The 19,134-nt window shown below is 36.5% G+C and overlaps 1 protein-coding gene across 7 annotated transcripts in view; it reads left to right on the top strand.

The window, feature by feature from the left end:
- The window catches only part of LOC103709243 (ARM repeat superfamily protein), a 39,130-nt gene extending 26,085 nt beyond the window's left edge, over window positions 1-13,045 (top strand). For 4 of the 7 annotated variants that reach the window (XM_088702410.2, XM_088702409.2, XM_088702408.2 and 1 more), the window contains exons 17-23: window positions 2,377-2,535; window positions 3,660-3,704; window positions 3,807-4,028; window positions 11,523-11,629; window positions 11,718-11,774; window positions 11,879-11,963; window positions 12,081-13,045. In XM_088702410.2, coding sequence (XP_088558536.2) covers window positions 2,377-2,535; window positions 3,660-3,704; window positions 3,807-4,028; window positions 11,523-11,629; window positions 11,718-11,774; window positions 11,879-11,963; window positions 12,081-12,245 — 840 coding nt within the window. In that variant the 3' untranslated portion in view covers window positions 12,246-13,045. The remainder of the gene's footprint in view (window positions 1-2,376; window positions 2,536-3,659; window positions 3,705-3,806; window positions 4,029-11,522; window positions 11,630-11,717; window positions 11,775-11,878; window positions 11,964-12,080) is intronic. The other 3 variants (XR_015967784.2, XR_015967783.2, XR_015967781.2) reach the window with 1 other exon arrangement.
- Window positions 13,046-19,134: the final 6,089 nt, after the last annotated feature.

Raw genomic sequence — 19,134 nt, 5'->3', positions numbered from 1 at the left:
ATAGTCTATGTTGAACAATAAGAGTCAAATTAGTTTAGGAAAAATCATTTGGGGATGATAGCTAATATCTTTATGTAATCAAAGTTAGACTATCATTTACTTTTGTGACAATTATGAAGCTTTACCGAACCAGAAAGATTACTTGGTGAAGAAGATAGTCTACTATGAAGTTATGACTTGTAAGAAGCTCCGAGTGTTGCCGTTCTTATGATGTCACCAACTATTGTCACTTTGTTGATGGCCCTCAAAGATGTCTGCGGGGACTGAATTCTGTTATTTTCTGGACTGATCAATATAGTGGTGTAGGCTGCAGCCATGTTAGCCACATAAACAGGCCATTTTTTAAAAGATAAGAGGAAGGCCTAAAGAATTTTATTTAATTGCATTTCAGGAGATGCTGGCCTCTAGAGTGTTATTCTATTAGAATCCTGCCATAAGTAGGAATTTTTTTTCTGTTTCAAAGGAAGGAAATAAAGTTTGATTATGTAAGGTGTTCTTTCCTGATACTTAATGATGCTTATCTTAAGTTACAGATCTTGGATTCTATGGAGCCTAACACCTAAATTACTCTTACACTCATTCCTGTAAATTCTAGAACTTCCTCATGGTGACCTACATCTAAAATATAACTATCAGACACTAATCATACCAAAAGAGACTCTGCAACTGAGCAACTAGGCAGCTTAAAAACCAGTGAAATAGTTAATATATGAGTAAAATACCTTAACTGCCATATCGACAACAGAATCTTTGATCAGGCCCATGTTACGTAGAAATGACAAGAACAACTAGGAGATTTCTTGGCAGCCAAACTTTCATGGGGGCAACGGGACCTCATTTTTTTTCTTTTTATTTGTATTGCTTCTTTCTTCTCTTTAGAAATCTACCCCAAATTTACTTGAAACCCTCTTTTTTTTGTTCAGAAAACCCCTCATCGTTGCTGCTGATTCCATGAAGCATCTGCTCGTGGCTTTTCTTTATTCCTCTATTCCTTGGCCTTCAATTTATTATGCAATAATCAATGTCAAGCAACTACCTTGCAACAGTGAAATTCAGAATGCTGAAGGGGTTAAGTTATCCACTCCTGAAATCCAAGTTATCCACTACTCATCGACTTTCTGGTTTTGACGCACAATAGAAACTAAAATCCTTCTTCCCTTCTTGAAATCCTTGGTTAAGGAAGGCGGAAAGGGATGAACCTTGAAAAGTTGATAGGGTCAGATGGGAGATGATAAGGCCTGTTATCATACCCTAGCCTGTTCCTTCTTCCTTTCTGGACATCCCACAGACCGCCCATCAAGAAGAGAGAGGGAAAATAAACCCTCAGGCTTGATGCATGGATGCGAGATGAAGAGGCTAGGGTATGTAACAGTGGGCTGCCATATAATTGGACGGTAGTGGGTGGGGCGTGGGGGGCGAGGACAGAAAATGGAACATAAGGTGGCCTGCTAGTCAAAGAGCCAAGAAACAAGTGCCTTTTAACATTTAAGATTTTTCAGACTCTAATCTTATAGATACAGTTGGGCAACCAAAATCTCAAGGCTTGCTACAACAACAATGGCATAAGGATAACGAAGATAATGAATGACTTCATATATACTATGCAATACTTTTATACTTCTTTATCATATTTCTTTCTTTTTCTTTTTTTGCTTTTGTTCTTTTGGATTTCTTGCCTTTGTTCTAGTCTATTTTTTTTTGTAAGTTCTAATTTGCTTTAAGATATCAGATAATTTGCTTTAAGATATCAGATATATTGAATCACAAAGTTTGCCATCGGTACCGTACCATATTGGATGTACCGTATCGTGCCAATACTTCGTATGCCGAACCGTACCGTAGTGCTTACCGATACTATAATAGGATGGTACCGGTATGGATTCCGGCACCGAGATGTCGAACCTTGCTGAATCATATTAAAATTCTGGCACTATATGAAATAGGATATTTTTGCTTCGGGATGGGAGATGGCATTACCAATGATAGACTTCAAAGTTGTTTGTAGCTTGGAAAATCTGCACAGAATTGAGTGTTCTAAAAGGGGATTTTGGGTTTCTAGAGCAGGAGGAATTTTAGCTTAAATGTTCAGATATTAGGAACTGGCCAAGTACAAATAGCACGTTCATTATTTTGCCAATATTGCATTGGTATAATTAGAATTGGATCTCTTTCCTGTGTTTTTTGCAGCACCTGATCAATATTTTGATGCTTTTTGAAATTTTTTGGTTGACACAATATGGTTAAGATTTTTTACTAGATTGTGGTGTTCATGTTGCTAATGCCAGATATAGTGACTTCATGAACTCTTCTAAGCAGGAACAAGAAAAAAGGTAGATAATACTTTATAGAATTAAATCTGATTAATTGTTAGTGCAGGTGGCAGTCAGTATCATTGAGGACTATGTAATTTCTGGTGGGATTGGATTTCTGAACAGGCACGCTTCAAGTTTAGCTAAATTACTTGATGTCATCGTTGGAAATGTTAATGACAAAGGACTGCTTTCAACTCTTCCCGTCATTGATATTCTAGTCCAGGTATTTACCTGTCAATTTTCTTTGCTTTTAGATTTCATCCAACTAATGGCTTATGCTATGCATTTTGATTAAAACATTCAACTTAAAAAAAAAAAAAGTTAAACAGCTGAAGTGTAATGGTTGGATGGGCGGTCCGCCTAAATAGAATGAAGTATCATATATCTTTTGCTATTTTCTGATCTGTTCTTTCATTTCTTTTGTTAAACCGAGGTCACACAAGCATGTTGATGCTTCAGATTGGAACATAAGACTACATACAATGTTCTTGCCTTTCTTTCTAACCTCTGTTAACTGGTGCATTAGTTTCTCAGTTTTTAAGAGAGAAATTCTATTTTACTGTTTCTTACATCTCTCTTGGCACATTTTATGATTATCTGATATTTGGAGATATTAATGATGATGACATTGGTACATCAGCTTGGCAAACTACATGTACTTGTTTTGTCATGTGGATCCTCTTTTGCAACTGTTCTTTGTTTTGAGATTGTTTTGTAGTAACTGCAGCAATTCTGAGTGCTTTTTTTGGCCATTGTATAATTAGTCCATCTTAACATAGTTTGTGCTTCTTCCATCTTGCATCATATTTTTTGAATCCGTGAACAAGTCTTCTTTTTAATAATAAAATCATTGAGCAAGTCTGCACAGTAAAGTGTCCTAGTGGCCCAAGGATTTGAATCCTCCGTTGGTGGTTGAATATGCTTTTGTGGGTCTGTTTTTCTGGTTTTCAAGTTTTGAGGGCACCCAATGTATTAATCTGGTGCTTTCAGACTTTTGTGAAGGAGGTTGGTCTAGTTGGGTCTCAGATAGAGATGCCTACTATCAGATCTTCGTCTAGACTTTTTTCAAGTTTGAGGAACCTTGGAAGATTGACAGATGGCCTCAGACTGTGTTTTTCTCTACCTGCCAATTGGCCATTTAGGATGATGACCACATGTAGAGTTGTCAAATTCCTACCTGATTCATTATTAACTTCAGATTTCATGCCTCAAAAGTGGAATTCTTTCTTAGTGAAACATGTGATCATGGCTAATCTTTCTTCTTACGGAATAGTGATATTGATTTATGTGTTGCTATATTGGTGTTGTTTGTAAGCATCACATTAATCAAGTTCAATTTATATGTAGTGCTTTCCTGTGGAGGCGCCTCCGTTGATATGTGGAGTTCTTCAGGTACTTGGGTTTCTTATTGTTTTATAAAATCTTTGAGAAACATCAAATAAACCTTATACTAAGTTTGTTCCCCTAATTTCTCTTCTTCATGATACCTTCTAGAAACTCATTCTTATATGCTTGAGTGGAGAAGATGATTGTAATCCTTCCAGGACAGCAGTGCGTATATCTGCTGGAGCCATTCTTGCAAGGGTCCTGGTGATGAATACGAACTATCTTGCCCAGTTAACATCTGAACCATCTCTTTCAATAGCCCTTCAGCAAGCAGGGCTTTCTGTTAACCAGAACGTACTTCTCTGTTTGGTTGATGTTTGGATCGATAAGGTAACAACATCAAAAGTGCATGGCCCTTGCACATCTTAAACTCTTAAACTCTGTCAAAATTTACTGTTCATCCAGTAATTTTGTATTGTATGATTATGTCTGCTTTACTGCTTTTCTTTGCTCTTGTATTATAATATTTATTATGATGCTTATGAGTTTTACATCTTGGATTCTGTTCACACTCTTTACTTTTATTCTATGGAACTTTAGCTAGTTTCCGTGGCTTTGTTATATTTTTTGGTGAGCAGTTGCATTGGAGCTGTGTATACTTAGTTGATATCTTCAGTCCTATGATTTTCAGATTTCCATTGCTATGGATGGTATTTATTTAATGGTTGTTTATGGGCTTACCGCTATGATGCTATCTAATACATTCTATGCTGCGGCACGCACAATCTTAGTCTTGAATTTGACATCTTATGCAACTAACTTTGCTGTTTGCTGGGCAATTTGTTATTTCTATTCTTTATTTTTGAACATATCCTTTCATTTTTTTCCTAATGTATCGTTCTTTATTACTCTCCTTGAGTTATTTTTGAACTTATCAATAAACTTCACTTTTTTTTTTTTTTGCATAAAGTATAAGGAACCGGTCCGCGAGAGATAAATATGCTGGAAAGTTCACAGCTGGAAGAAATTCGGAGGCTTTCAAGATTTTAGTATAGCCATTGTAACTATAATAACTAAGGACCTCACCAAAATAGGCTAGCCAAGAAGGTGTTATTTGGTTCCTTGGCCCTATAGAAATATCCAAGATCTTCCTGGCATACAATTAAGATGGGACCAAATACATACTTGCACAGATCCTTACATAGTTTGCCTGACATAGTTTGCCTGTTTAAGCTCTGGCATTTTTGCCAGGCTAAGGATCCAAATCCAATTAAATTCATTTACAAATGCCACGATCGGCCTGTGGTCTATCTCAACGGAACCCGTGCTGCAGTATCTTCTGCTCTATATAAGCTATAGGCTGGGTTTGCTCTAAATATTATTTGTAATAACCCAAAACCTCACCCAAAAAGGCTAGCCAAGAATATGTTATTTGGGTTCCTTGGCACTGCATAAGTAACCAAGATCTTCCCAATGTGGGGCTAAACACATATCTGCATAGGTCCTATTAGATACTTTAAATGTAGAAAACACTGTACAGAAGAAGGTATAGTTACACCATGGAAGACTCAACTCATCCAAGGTTTCTTGATTATAATTATGAGGGATAAGTATGGACTTGGGATTTTTTTAGCTAAAAATATAAGTGATAAATATGTATGTAAGGTTTTCAGATTATAATTATGAGGAAGCAAACTTCTGGAAACCCACTGGAGGGAAAAAATTTGGACTTCACTCTTCCTTGCACACCCCTTATATTATAAGCTCATCTCCTTTCTAAAAGATAAGAAACTTTCAGTATCATCCACATTGGTACTCTTCCTAGCACATTCCTTATATTATGAGTTCACTCCCTTTCTAAAAGATGAGAAACTTTCAGTATCAGCCACACTTGTTCTAGTTTCATCGAGCAAAATTGTTATTTAGATTGAAAATCCATTATTACCATGAATTTCCCTTTTCCTGATGGGGGAGTTTATTGGAGACTAGGTCGGAAAGGGAGAATTACAAGATAGCAGATTCCTTTTGCAAGCATATAGTTTGGTTGGAGTTTGGGATATCTGTATGTGTGTGTTTTTGCCCCTTTTTTATGAGAAGGCATGCTCTCTCTCTCCCTCTCTCTGCGTGTGCACGTGCGCGCACGCGTTTTTTTTTTGGGGGGGGGTTGGGGGGGGAGTTTGTAAAGGGATTCCTTGATGTAGAGTGTTGGAGTGTTTGAAGCTTAGAAAATGATTAATGGAGGGTTCTATTTCTTGGAAATACCCATCATTGCCGATGTTTTTCATACATCGGAGATGCTACACACATTAGACATTTGGGTATGTGTGGAACACTTCAACTGTGCATTCACCTTTAGCTTGCAGTGGGTTCCTTTGTGGCAATAAGAAGGAAGAAGAAAAGGAATACAAGGAAAATTTCCTTTGCTTTGTGCATGTGTGAGAGTGCATGCATGTGTGTGTGAGGGAGGGAGAGTCTTAGCTGTAGTTACTAGCTTTACTGCTGATGGAGTGGCTGACAATCATGATTGAAACACCTATAGTATATGATATATATGAAAAGGTTACATTAAATGCATTTAGTAAATATCAAGGTCTGTCGTATCGGTCGGTACTATACTGTACTAGATGTACAATACCATAGCAGTATTGAATTGGTACGCAGTATTGTACTGTACCAATATTTGGTATGCCTCGCTGTCTCATACTGTACCGCGTATCAACATTATAATAGGATGGTATCAATACAAGATCTGGTACTAAGACGGCAAATCTTGGTAAATATTGTGAATTGAAATGCGATTAATAAGATTTTATTTTTTGTGTAATTCTATGTCATTCTCTTGCTGAAGTAAACGTCCAACTGCTGTCTTAAGTCCTGACTTTTGTACCCATGTCTATTCAATACCATCATTAATGTTTAAGGATTTAAAGTTGAGGTACCAAACTGTACTGATCACTGACCGGTACTGTACATCAATACCTGGTTGTTTGGTCCTGGTTTGCTAAAATCCAGGCATGCCACATTCCCCTGCACTGGTCCCTAGCTGGTTTGGTATATACAATCTGTTATGGGACCAATACAGGTGGTTTTCTGCTCAGTTTAATTGTTCTGCAGAAGTCCTGGACATGCAACTATCCTTTTCGCCAAGGAAGGCTTGTTCAAGTGTTTGTATTTTCAACCAAATGGCTAGAGAATACTGTAATATATGTTACTCAAGAACACATAAAGAGACGAATAGATGAAGCATTGATGAAAAATAATAGAAGAGGTTTCTCAGAACTCCTGCTCTTTCTCGCATTCCTTTTGTCTTCCTGGAAAATGGTGAAGAACTTTCCAACTTACACCCTTCTTGTTATAATCCTTTCTAAAGCTCATAATGCAAGACACAAAAACCATTTTAACTACACAGGAAGTTGATAACAATACTACTTTAAATGCAAAACCAGAAAATGACCATGTTTATACCTCCACCCCCAACAACCACGACCAATAAATGTGTGTTTGTAAGAGCACTAGAAAAATTAGCAAATCAGCAACAAACTGCTGGCTGGTGGTCATCGTTCATTAGCTGAAAAGTCTAGTACTGTGATATTTGTTGCCAATCATTTAAATGTAATTGCTAAGAGCTACACAACCCTATAGCAAGATAAATGCCGCATTTGGAACTTATTAGTTCAAGCATGTTGAACAATTTATCTTGCCTAAGGAGGGTCTATATAAGTTCTCTTACCTTTGTTTCCTTGAAATCTCTCATATAGTTAAGACTTAAGAGCCACAATTCAACAACTCAAGTAAGCCTTAATCCCAGACTGGTTGGTACATGAATCCTTTTCCTCAATTACACTCTGTTTAGAGCCATATTTTCCAAGAGATGCAGTGATACAAAGTTATACATCCCATGTGATTTTTGGTCTACCTTTACTCCTTTCTTCTTCTACATGTATCAAGTCATTCCTTCATACCGGTATATCCCCGGCCTACGTTGTATATGTTCAAACCATCTAAGTCATCCTTTTCCCAATTTGTCCTCTATTGGTGATAACTCCATTTTTTTATGAATGACTTCTTTTTTTATTCTATCTTTTTTTGTATTATTATACATCCATATCAACATTCTCATTTGGGACACATTCATCTTATATACATGTTTCTAATCGTCCAATATTCTATAGCATAAAGCATAGCTGGTGGTGTAGCTTCCCTATAAAATTTTCATTTCAACTTGCAGGTATAATACGATTATATAATATTCGAGTTGCATTTCTTCATTTATACAACTTGCTTTATCGTATGGATTTAATCTTCTTTATGAATGATCGATTCTAAATGCCAAAAAAAATCATCAGTCTTAAGAATTTCATGATCCTTAATCTTCATTTCTATTTCTAATTTTACTAAAACAATGTTTTATGTATTCTGTCTTTGTCCTACTTAACTTAAAACTCCTATATTCTAATGCTCTCCTCCATAATTCCAACTTACAATTACTCCAACTTTGGTTTCATCTAGCAAGACCTGAAAATAGTATGCATCAAGAAATGTCATTCTAAATATGCATAGTAAGCTCATCTATAACTAGTGCTAAAAAAGATAAAGATTTAGGGCAGATCCCTAGTGTAAATAGTATGCATCAAGAATGTCATCCTAAATATGCATAATAAGCTCATCTATAACCAGTGCAAAAAAATATAAAGATTTAGGGCAGATCCTTGGTGTAAATTTATTGTGATTAGAAATTCACTAGTATTATATTGACAGATCTCACACTAGTAACTGCTTTATCATGCATGCCCTTTATCATATTAATATATCTAATGAAAACTCCAATCTTTTCTAACATCACCATAAGACTTATCTAGCAACTTTATCATATGCTCTCTCTAAATCAATAAAAACCATATAGAGATCTTATCTTTTTTCTCTATATTTCTCCATTAAGCTCTAAAGGAGAAAAATTGCTTCCATAGTAGACCTTCTTGGCATAAAACCAAATTGGTTCGCTGATACTTTTGTGTCATACCTTAATCTATACTCAAGTCACCACTCTCAAAATATCATAGTATGGCTCATGAGTTTGATACCATGATAGTTATAAAAATTTTGAATTTCATCTTTATTTTTATAAATTGGTATTATAATGCTCTTTTTTCATTCATCAAGCATCTTCGTGGCCTTTAAAGTCTTATAAAATAAATTAGTCAACTAGGTTACTCCTATATCACCTAAATATTTCCAAACCTCAATAGAGCTTTTATCAGGTTCAACTATTTTTCCTATTTTTATTTTTTTATAGCCTTCTTTACCTTAGAGAATCCAATTCTACGTGCATACTTAACATTTCTATCTTTAATGAAACTAGTAAGGCATCCTATGTTATTGACATGACTATCATTGAATAGCTTATTAAAATATCTCTTCCATCTTTCTTTAATCTCGTTCTCCTTAATTGAAAAACTTTTTGATTTTCTTTTGATGTATTTATCCTGAGTCAAGTCTTTAGTTTTTCTTTCTGTGAGTTTTGCAATCTTATAGATATTTTTCTTCCCATCTTTTCTAATTTGTAGCATAACTCTTCATATGCTTTGAATTTTGTCTCTCATACCGCCTTCTTAACTTCCTTCATAGCCGTCTTACAGCTTTCATATGCTTCTCTATTCCTACATTTAAGTAGTCTTTGGTAGTATTCTTTTTAGCCTTAACCATTGACTAAACTTTCTCATTTCACCACTAAGTTTTCATATTGTAAATCAATGCTCACCAAACTAGTACCGGGGCCGATATCGGTCAGCGACAGGCACGATATTGCTTTTTTTTTTTTTTTTGCTGATTTCGAAATGAAGTTGGCAAATAATTTGTCGACTTTACTTAAGTGAAGTTGGCAAACCATTTGCCAAGTTGGAAATAAAGTTGGCAAGCCATTTGTTGGCTTGGAACTAAAATCGGCAAACCATTTGCCGATTTTAGTTTCAAATCTGCAAAAAAAAAATAAAAAATATAGGGCATCCCCTATTTTGGTTTTAAATCGGCAAATCATTTGCCGACTATAGTTCCAAATCGGCAAAAAAAATTACAGAGCATTCCCTATTTTGAAACGAAACATGGGAACCCCCTGCTGACGAGCCAAGAGGGCCTTCAAGCCCTCTCTCTCTCTATCCCCCTTCCTCTCCCTTTCTCTTCCTCTCTCCCCCTCCCTTCCTCCCTAATTCTCTCTCTCTCTCTCTCTCTCTCTCTCTCTCTCGCCCCCCTTCTCCTTTTTCCTCCTTTTCGAATTGATGCACTGAACTGTGCTCGCAACTGACCGGCCGGTTCGGGGATCGGTCCAATTTGATACATTTCGAATAGGCTGGTTTAGCACGGTTCAGCAAACCATGCCAGAAATCCTTTTTCTTTGATTATTCTAATACCTTTGTAGCCACTTTCTTAATATTGCTAGCCATCTCTTCCCACATGTTATTGATTATCCCATTTTCCTTCAACATTCTATCCTTGAAAATCTGTTTCTCTACTCACCAATTCTATCATCTAGTTCTAGAGTTTATATTTTCTTTTGTCCTCTTTCACATATGCAAAACTACTGATCTATGTTAGGTGGTTAAACTCTCATCCTGTATTAACCTTACAACTTTTATACAAAACTCGTTTGGTTTTTCTAGTAAGGGAGAAAAAATCTAATTGACTAGTATTTTGCCCACTTTTAAAAACTATATCATATTTTTCCATGTGTTCGGTTTTTCTAGCATGGAAGAACTCTAATTGACTGCTATGTTGCCCACTTTTAAAATCTATATCATATTTTTCCATATGCCTATTTCAAATCTCCTTCAATAATATCCTTTCTCCACTAGGTGTCTCTTAAATTAGTCCATCCATGTCCTCACAAAAGCATTGCTTTGTAGCATCATCCAATTTTGCTTGAGGAGCATAAGCACTAATTATATTAATATAGTCCTCTTTGTATATTAACGTCATCAAAATTATTATTCTCTTCCTTCTTAATATATACAATCTTATTTTTTAAACTCTAATCTATAATAATTTCTACTTCATTTTTTTGCCTGTCTTTTTCAGTATATCAAAGTTCATAAATTGTCATACCAATTTATTTTGCCTTTTCTCCTATCCACTTAGTCTTTTGTAGGCAAGCTATGTTAATTCTCCTCTTGGACTAACTTTTTTACCCACACCCATCCACCACATCCAAGCGTCTATGTGGCTGCTGCTTCTGGAGATCACCCTAGTTAACCCTTGCTCACCGTTTACTTCACTTGGATCCGATGCAGCACGTTGCTAGTAGGGAACATTCTAATAGTTTTCTTATATGGATTTATGTTCATCTATAGTTTTACACTAGCCATTAATCTAGTGTAACCCTCCTCTGTTATCCACGCTTGAGACTGGCTATGTACAAAACATAAATCGAGTTATGTTTAACAGCCAAAACATGATCTGGTATCTTTTAAATGAGAGGGAAGGAACCATCAGATTCTATATAAGCAGTTTCATGTGAAGAAATTCATGTATCAAAATAGTGCATAATTTTTTGAATGACTTGTAGAACATGGCCCATCATTGAAAATCTTAGTACCTACCTTGCAGAAGCTTCCCTCCAATGCAGGAGTGACTGCTATCTGGCACTGTCCTCTCATGCACCTGAGAAACAAAAAACATGTCTTCAGGTCATATGCTACAATGTTGGCAAAATATAAAAGGACATAGTTCGTTATGCCTCAAGTAAAGCTACTGGATGTAAAGGGGCCATGATGTACATTGCACCGGTGTTTTCCTAAATACTGCAAATCTGATTGGTGTCTTGTGACTTGCATTCTGCATCTTTCACACTGTTTATGGTGCATGTTCTCACCTGGTTTCCTTCAATTTTGTCAGATAGATAATGCTACTGCCATACAGAGAAAGATTTGTGCGTTGGCTCTTTCTATTATTTTGACTTTAAGAGTGCCACAAGTTATTGATAAACTTGATGACATCCTAAGGTATATTTTCTTATTAATGAAAAATGAACACCTGTTATGTTTATCTTCTTTCTGTAAATCTAATGATACTAGTCTTTTTTACGCGTAGTGTTTGTACGAGTGTTATTCTGGGAGGAGGCAGAGAGTTAAGTGAGGAAGATCCCAGGTGAAATGGTCTATTAGTTTAATACCATTTTTGCAATTAAGGTTTTATCTTTGGACATTCTACAGTTTCTACATGTTTATGTACTCTTTTTTTTTCCTTCACAGTGGTGATGCAACAAGTTCTTCGGGGCCCCACAATGAAAGTCATGGATATGGTGGTTTTGCAAGTAAAGAGTTCAGGAAAAGACAGGTAAAGGGTGACATTTTCAGAATCTTAATTCTTGCTTTCATTACATGAAGGAAATGATATTAGGAAGAAGGTTTTGAGTTACAATTCATTCTTGAGGGGATTATCTTCTGTGATCAGATAAAGGATTCAGATCCCATCAGGCAGTTGTCATTGGAGGATGTCCTGAGGGAAAATCTAAAAGCGTGTGCAGCTTTTCATGGGGATGCTTCTTTTAATGCGGCTATTAGCAGAATCCATCCATCAGCGTTTGCCCAGTTACAGCAAGCATTGAAGATGGCTTAGAGAATGTGGAATATACAACTTCATTTCTTTAATATGTTGGGTTCTTTGGAAGCAGAATAGGTTCTACTACACCATGGGTTACGCTGTTTCCACGAATTGCTTACAAATGCCTTTATCCTAGATCTAACATGTCGGATCATTCATTTTTCAGGTGTCTTCTAGTGCTCTCGCCTGCTTGCTTGTTCTTTTTTCCCTCAAAAGTTGCTTCTGTCGATTGACCTTCACAGAATGCTGTAGAATATCTCATACGGATATTGAGTAGTTGCTTGGGGAGTGAAAATACAACATAGGGGAAAAGAAATACGTGATTGGCATCGAGCAGAGTAGCTAGCATTCAAGTTCTTCAGCTGCTGCGTCTCTGCATCCTATGATATGGTTTCATAAGTTATTGGGTAGGTAGCTCCCATACAAAGCAGGCAGTTCGTTTTTTTGTTTGTCCTGCTTCAAGCTAGACTGCAATATTGCCAGGTGGTGTTGTATTTCCGTGTGAATTTGGAACTGGGAGTGGGTCTGTGTGCCATGAAAGTAGGTGTGTGACTCTGGCCTCAGATGGTCGTCATGGAGATTGGCCTCTTCCTCACAGCAAAAGCATTCATTTTTGCATGATCTATTGTATCTATTGAATTTTATGAAAGGACATGGTAATCAGCGTGATGGTACCTTTATTGGAGCTGCCCGTAAACTGTTGACACATGAATCAGATTTTTTGTGCGTGCTACGCTTGCATGCATCCTTTTGCATGTACGAAGCAGAAAGAGCCCAATCATTTTGTGCCAGAAATGAATTTTTTTCGGGAGAAAGCATGTTTGTAGTGCATCCATAACATACTGGTGACAGGGCAGGTGGGCGATATTTCCCATCCTGCCAAATGGCCTTTCGAGTAGAATTATCCCCGAGAGAAAATGATCCCCGGTCGGAGAGGATGACTTATTCCGGTCTTTTCGCAGAATAGGGAAACCAGCGGAATGGAGCGCAATCAGCTGCCCGTCATCTTTTCGTCCCTGTATTTAAACACAGGACGAGAGAAGGCAATTTTATCCGCTTGTGCAGAAAATCAAAAAGTAATTTAAGTCATGTTTTGTAGAAGCAGCCCTGTCACTTCAAACTTAAGTAAGTTTGCTTTATTATTTTTCAAAATTTACTTGTCATTCAAACGCAGCCTCACGAAAATGATACATATCGTTCGGCAGAAGAGTGTTTTTCACCTCGAGTATCTACTGAGGAAAATTTGGTTTCTTTGTTATGCAAGCAACAACCGGTTTTCATAGGCCACAGCTTCGTTATATGACAGGAACCATGCCTTGTACTAACGAATTACATTGAAAGTTTCATTGAGACAGTGCCTTGTGTAACAGTTCTAACAGGAACTCGAGAAAAAAACCATGGTATAATCAGTTTCAGCCTGGATAGTAGGTCGGTTCATCTCGTTAACACGATACAGCCTGAAACTCGGATGGGATCTCCAGTGTACCTCTAGCTTTGAAGTTCGGGAGCTGTTCTCCAGCATATTTCTTTGATGAACAGCAACTTTCCTGTTCATCAATCGTGCATCCTGAATGAGCTGGAAACGGAACTGGAAACCTAAATAGGGATTACGTGCTCCCCACAATGTTCAAATAGCTAAATTAGAAAACGACCATATTCTTTAGAGTTTAATGTCTTTAATGTGCCAGTCCTGAATGGTATTTTTTTATTAAGTTTGCTCCAAACGTTTGCAGATCAACATGCCAACGCAGAATATTTGACTCATGAGAAAGTAAAACTACAGCTCCAGCCAAACAACAAAATGATTAAAGAATGAAACATATAGGAACAAATAGAGCCTCAAGGATAAATGAATAGGCTACACTGGAACATTTACCACAAAAATTAGATTATGGTTAAACTAGAAAGTGACAAGTTCTAAAATTTTCCTGGACGATTGCTTGGTGCTACATGATTGGACACCCCGTCAAAACCTCTATAGGGAGATGAAGATGTGCAAGTGGATAGACATTTTCAATGTTCCTATTATTAATCTAAGACGCATTGCCTGCATTAACATGCACCAAATGAGCTTTTGACTATTAAATAGTGCAATAAATTTTAATAAAAATCAATGGAAAAACCATTCCAGTATGCAGTGTTTCTCAAACCATTGGAGACTAATAACTAGATGATCATACATATAGTTATACCTTATTTATTTGATAAATAGATATACAGAGGATCCAATGCCCTATACTAGTTCAGATGCACAATGTTTGGTAGTGAGCAAGGTCGCTCAGGCCAGATTTGACTTCATTTGGATCAGCCTGGATTCTAGACCCATGGATCAGGCTTAGATGATATTACAGTAATTTATAATGGGGGGAAGATAAAATGGCAACAGCTGGAGTTTGGTACAAACCTCTCCTGATAGGGAAATGATATTACAGTAATTTATAATGTAGACCTGCTTCTTCCATCTATGCTTATAACTGAGATCTCAAGAAATCTAAACAGTATGGCGAGAGAAACCTAAGACCTTATACTTATGCTTTGAAATTGTAAGAATGAATAAGCCAACTATGATGCTTATGTGCTAATCATGTCATGCTCGATTTATCTCATCTCAGTCATACACCATAGTTGTAGCTTGATCTTTCAGAATGCAAGTTTACAATGTTTGAGTTGGATAAAGTCATACAGCTCCACATACAACAGACAACTAAATTGACAATATTTGAATTAGCTAGAGTAGCCATTGCTAGCATATGCCAATTCTCAAACAGCATCAGCTATAGATCTGATGAAGTTTGAACCAACCTGTTTTGACCTGAACTAGTAGGAGAGGAAAAAGATGGTTTTAAAATAAGTGGACTTGACCCAACATAAGACAAGCAATATCTTGGAAAATGGAGAACAGGATCCAAACATTAGGATTCAACAATCTATTTTGTCTTAGCGTCTCAAAGGGGAAAGGGGAAAAAAGCAGATGGATTGGCCCTGGGCCCACAATGCTGTGTTGGACATAAATGCATAAATTCATGTTGCATGTATATAGTGAAATAATGAATAGTTGTTCTTATATCCAAGGACCAAGATTGCACCTGGACATACAACGCACATGGTGAGAGTCCATTCACCTCATTTCAAACGGTATTGAGGCTTCAGTTCTATCAGTGCAAAATCAATGACAAGTAATATTGACTGTGACCTACAACATCTAAAATAAATATAAACCAAAAATCATGTGCTTCCATCATTTGGGCCAAGAATAGACAAACTTCAAAGGCTCTATTGATACGATTCCTAGTTTAGAAACACTCATGCTGACTATCAAAAGTAGAAACATACATCCTAAGGCGTAAATCATAACCAAGTGGGTCTAGAACTTATACGTGTCATCTCCACTTTAGTTGCATCAGGTGGGCCAAAGATAGACAACTTCAAAGGCTCTATACAATGTTAAATTATGATTTGTAGTTATAAAAACGCATGTGGGCACTATTAAAACACACTGTCCTAAGGTTAAATCACAATCAAGTCTAAAATTTATGTCCGTTATCATCCCTTTTAACCTCATAGCACTATTTGCGTTGTCCATTGTTTCCATTTGATTTTGGATAAAATTCCTTCCAATGACATTGTCTTTGGTTTTTTGGTATTTCTAGGGATGAAAATGTGCCAGCCAGCAAGGCAAATTTTACATTTATGGGGATGCATAGGCCAGCCCTTCTAAAAACTTTGCAAACTCTCTGCTGAGGACCATCCCGTTTGCAACTATATTTTAGGTATTATAGGTCATGAGCAATCTATAGTACCATATTATTGATTTTGTCTCGGTAGAATTGAATACTCAGATCATACCAGAGAGACTCTGCATGCATGCCCCTGTCCATGTGCATCTAGAGAGAGACTAGATAGATCTGTTGTTTAGATATTCAGGGTACTTAAAAAATACCTAGGATAGTTATATTTTGAAATTCACAGATGTCAAACAGGCATATCCAGATAATTATAAAAGAATCTGTTTTTCCTCTCTTGCAATTTGTCGTTTTATCAATGCAAAGTTCAAGTAAATAGAAGAACAATAAATTATTATCTGGATTAGATCGACATACTCCACATATTCTTTCCAAGCTTGTTCGGGGTAGTTATCAACAATTCATTTTCAATGAATTCTAGAGAAGGCAATGTGACGTACCTGGCTAATTTAGCATTTAAGGATTAGAACATGCTGCTTCCCATCTCACAATGTGACTCGTACATCCATGGCTGAAAGTGGTCCATTTGGTAGTCCTCTGAATGATCATTGACATGGGTAGAACTAACTGCTGGCAGTGAAAATGTCTTTAAATTTTCAACTGGCAGCCTTAATGTCTACATCTGCAAAATAATAAAGAACAATTTATTTTCCTCTAATGCTTTAATAAGGCAGCACAAAGTGCAACAGAAAATATGTAGACATTTAACTGATGATTTTGGACATCAACTCTAACGAATCTATCTTTTCTTCAAGAGCATCGAATAACTGACGCTAGTGCTTGATGTGCACCAATAACATGCCATTTTGTAGCAATACTGATAGAGTATTCAATGAATGATGGCCTTGACATCAAAAAGATAGATAAAACCCAGACTTATCAAAAATGGAAATTGAAAGAGATGATCCCTTATAATAATAATATAAAAAAGAATATGGCTTTCAGTATCCGAATATCAATTGCACCATAACACAGCAAGTCGAAGTTGGAAGATTATAAAACTTGAAAGATTTATCCTCACATTTTTCATAAACAATTACTCATTAAAAAAGATGTGCCACATGGACACAATTGTCGCTCACACAAATAATCTCCAACAGAAAGCATATTTTGTATTTTAACATACTGCAAAACATTAAGCCAAAAATAGAGCACCTTGTTCCTTGCTTTGTCCACACTTCCACATCAGGCTTGGCTTGCACCATAGCTTAACTACAAACTAAATAAGACATTTTAGTAACCTTCAAGGTAAACAGTCTGGTATTGCCTAACTTTAACATCCATTCAATTAGTTCAGCAGCTGTGGACAGGAAAAATAATGAACCTGCAACCTAACAAGCGAATACAATTTGTTATTACAACCATTACAATATTCAAATTCAAAATAGGTGTGATAAAATGAACTGAAAGGTACATAGATCAGAGTAGCTCAACTGGGACACCCAGCTAACATGAGAACCATAAATTAGTAGGAGCCAACAGATCACCGCATGCACCACCAAACTTGCACAATCTTCAAGCCATGTATTGATGCGTGCCATAAAGGGGTTCTGACCTACATGTGAATGAAGTTAAAGATACAATCAGTATATAGTAAGATCATGTGATTTCTGCATTGAAAATCCAAAGAAGAAAGGAACTGATGGAAAGTACAGAAAATTACTTGGTTGACCCAATCATGGGCTACCTGCACTGGTGAAGGTCAATGTTTAAATTTCTCTTGCATAAGTACCATGAACAACATAGTGATGATTCTTCACCCTAAGAAGCTCCTCTTGACTCCTGCACTCACCTACTATGCTCTTCCTATTTCACACACCTGCAGTTGAATTTGTTACCACCAAATAAGCAAGCTACTTAATTGCAGAACTCATTTTGCTAGTTTTGCATTCTCACTTGCTCAAAGCATCCAATAAAAACGTACAAGGTTTGAAATCTCCACCATAATATACCACCATGACCCCTTATCATGGAGTGTATCGACCCATATGGACATGAGAGCATCATGCCTCAAACTTTACTGATATGTGAGTGAAGTGGAGGTCAATATGCAAGATTTCAAACCTTGCTTGTGTGCAAACTTAAGGATGTGGTTTCCAAATTCAGCCACAAGGACAAGTATACAAAATTTTTAAATATCTAAGCAGCAAGTGTACCAAACATAAGAAATTTTCTATAAGGTGTCCGCAACATGCTACAGCATCTGTTCTTGCCAATCCTTACAATAGAAAGAGTTCCAACAATGACAATTTCCACTACTACATTCAGACATCAGTTATCCAACTTAGTTTTTTTATTTTTTTGATTTTAATCTCTTTTTTCTTGAGATACTGTAGAACTCCAACTTAAGTTTATAAATCTGATATCACCTGCATGGCAATTGGAACTACCATTTCAAGGAAAACCTCCCAAACAATGTCTTTGTAGTAAGGAATGGTTAGTGATGACTTACAGAACAACCATGCATCTCATAAAAATAAATAAATAAATAAATCTAAGATTAGAGGTTAGAATTGGAAAGGAATAACAGATTTTTTACCATGAAAAGGTGATACAGGAAATTAGAAACTCCAACACACTACAACAACCAAAGCCGGTGAGACAAACACTCCATTCACCATACCTACCATCTTTGAAGAATATTGCTAACACTTAACAAACGATAGTGATTACAAGATCATGTTTTGAACTCTCCAATATCATGGTAAGGCAACTAGAACAACTGAAAAACCTCACATCACCACATGGATAAGTTTAAAAATTGGTTTCACTTACGTGGGAATTAGAAACTATCGCTTCATGACAATTATGTCCTCCAAAACAATGTGTTTGATCCAAATAGCAAGGAGTGGCTTGTTTTAGAACAACCGTGAACCTCAAAGACAAAATGACTAATCTAATATTAGATGTCAGAATTAGAACAAAACAGGCAGATTCTTTACCATGAAAACGTGATACAGGAGATTTGAACTCCTAGATAGTGCAACAATTTGGTGAGACAAACACCATCTTTATTCACCATTACACCATCTTGGAGGAGTATAGCCAAAATGTAAAAAACAATATCAAGTAACCACAATTATGCTTTGAACCCTCGGATTAGCATAGGCAACTTTGTTGGACTAGCAAAACAACTGACATGACCAAACCCGATCCCAGAT

This window comes from Phoenix dactylifera, chromosome 8, assembly GCF_051530095.1.
Source record: "Phoenix dactylifera cultivar Ajwa chromosome 8, Ajwa_hap1_PhDact_Kaust_v1.1, whole genome shotgun sequence".
In the NCBI taxonomy this organism is placed as follows: domain Eukaryota; kingdom Viridiplantae; phylum Streptophyta; class Magnoliopsida; order Arecales; family Arecaceae; genus Phoenix; species Phoenix dactylifera.
The sequence above is the reverse complement of the archived record's forward strand: the minus strand, read 5'-3'. Positions and strand labels throughout refer to the sequence as shown.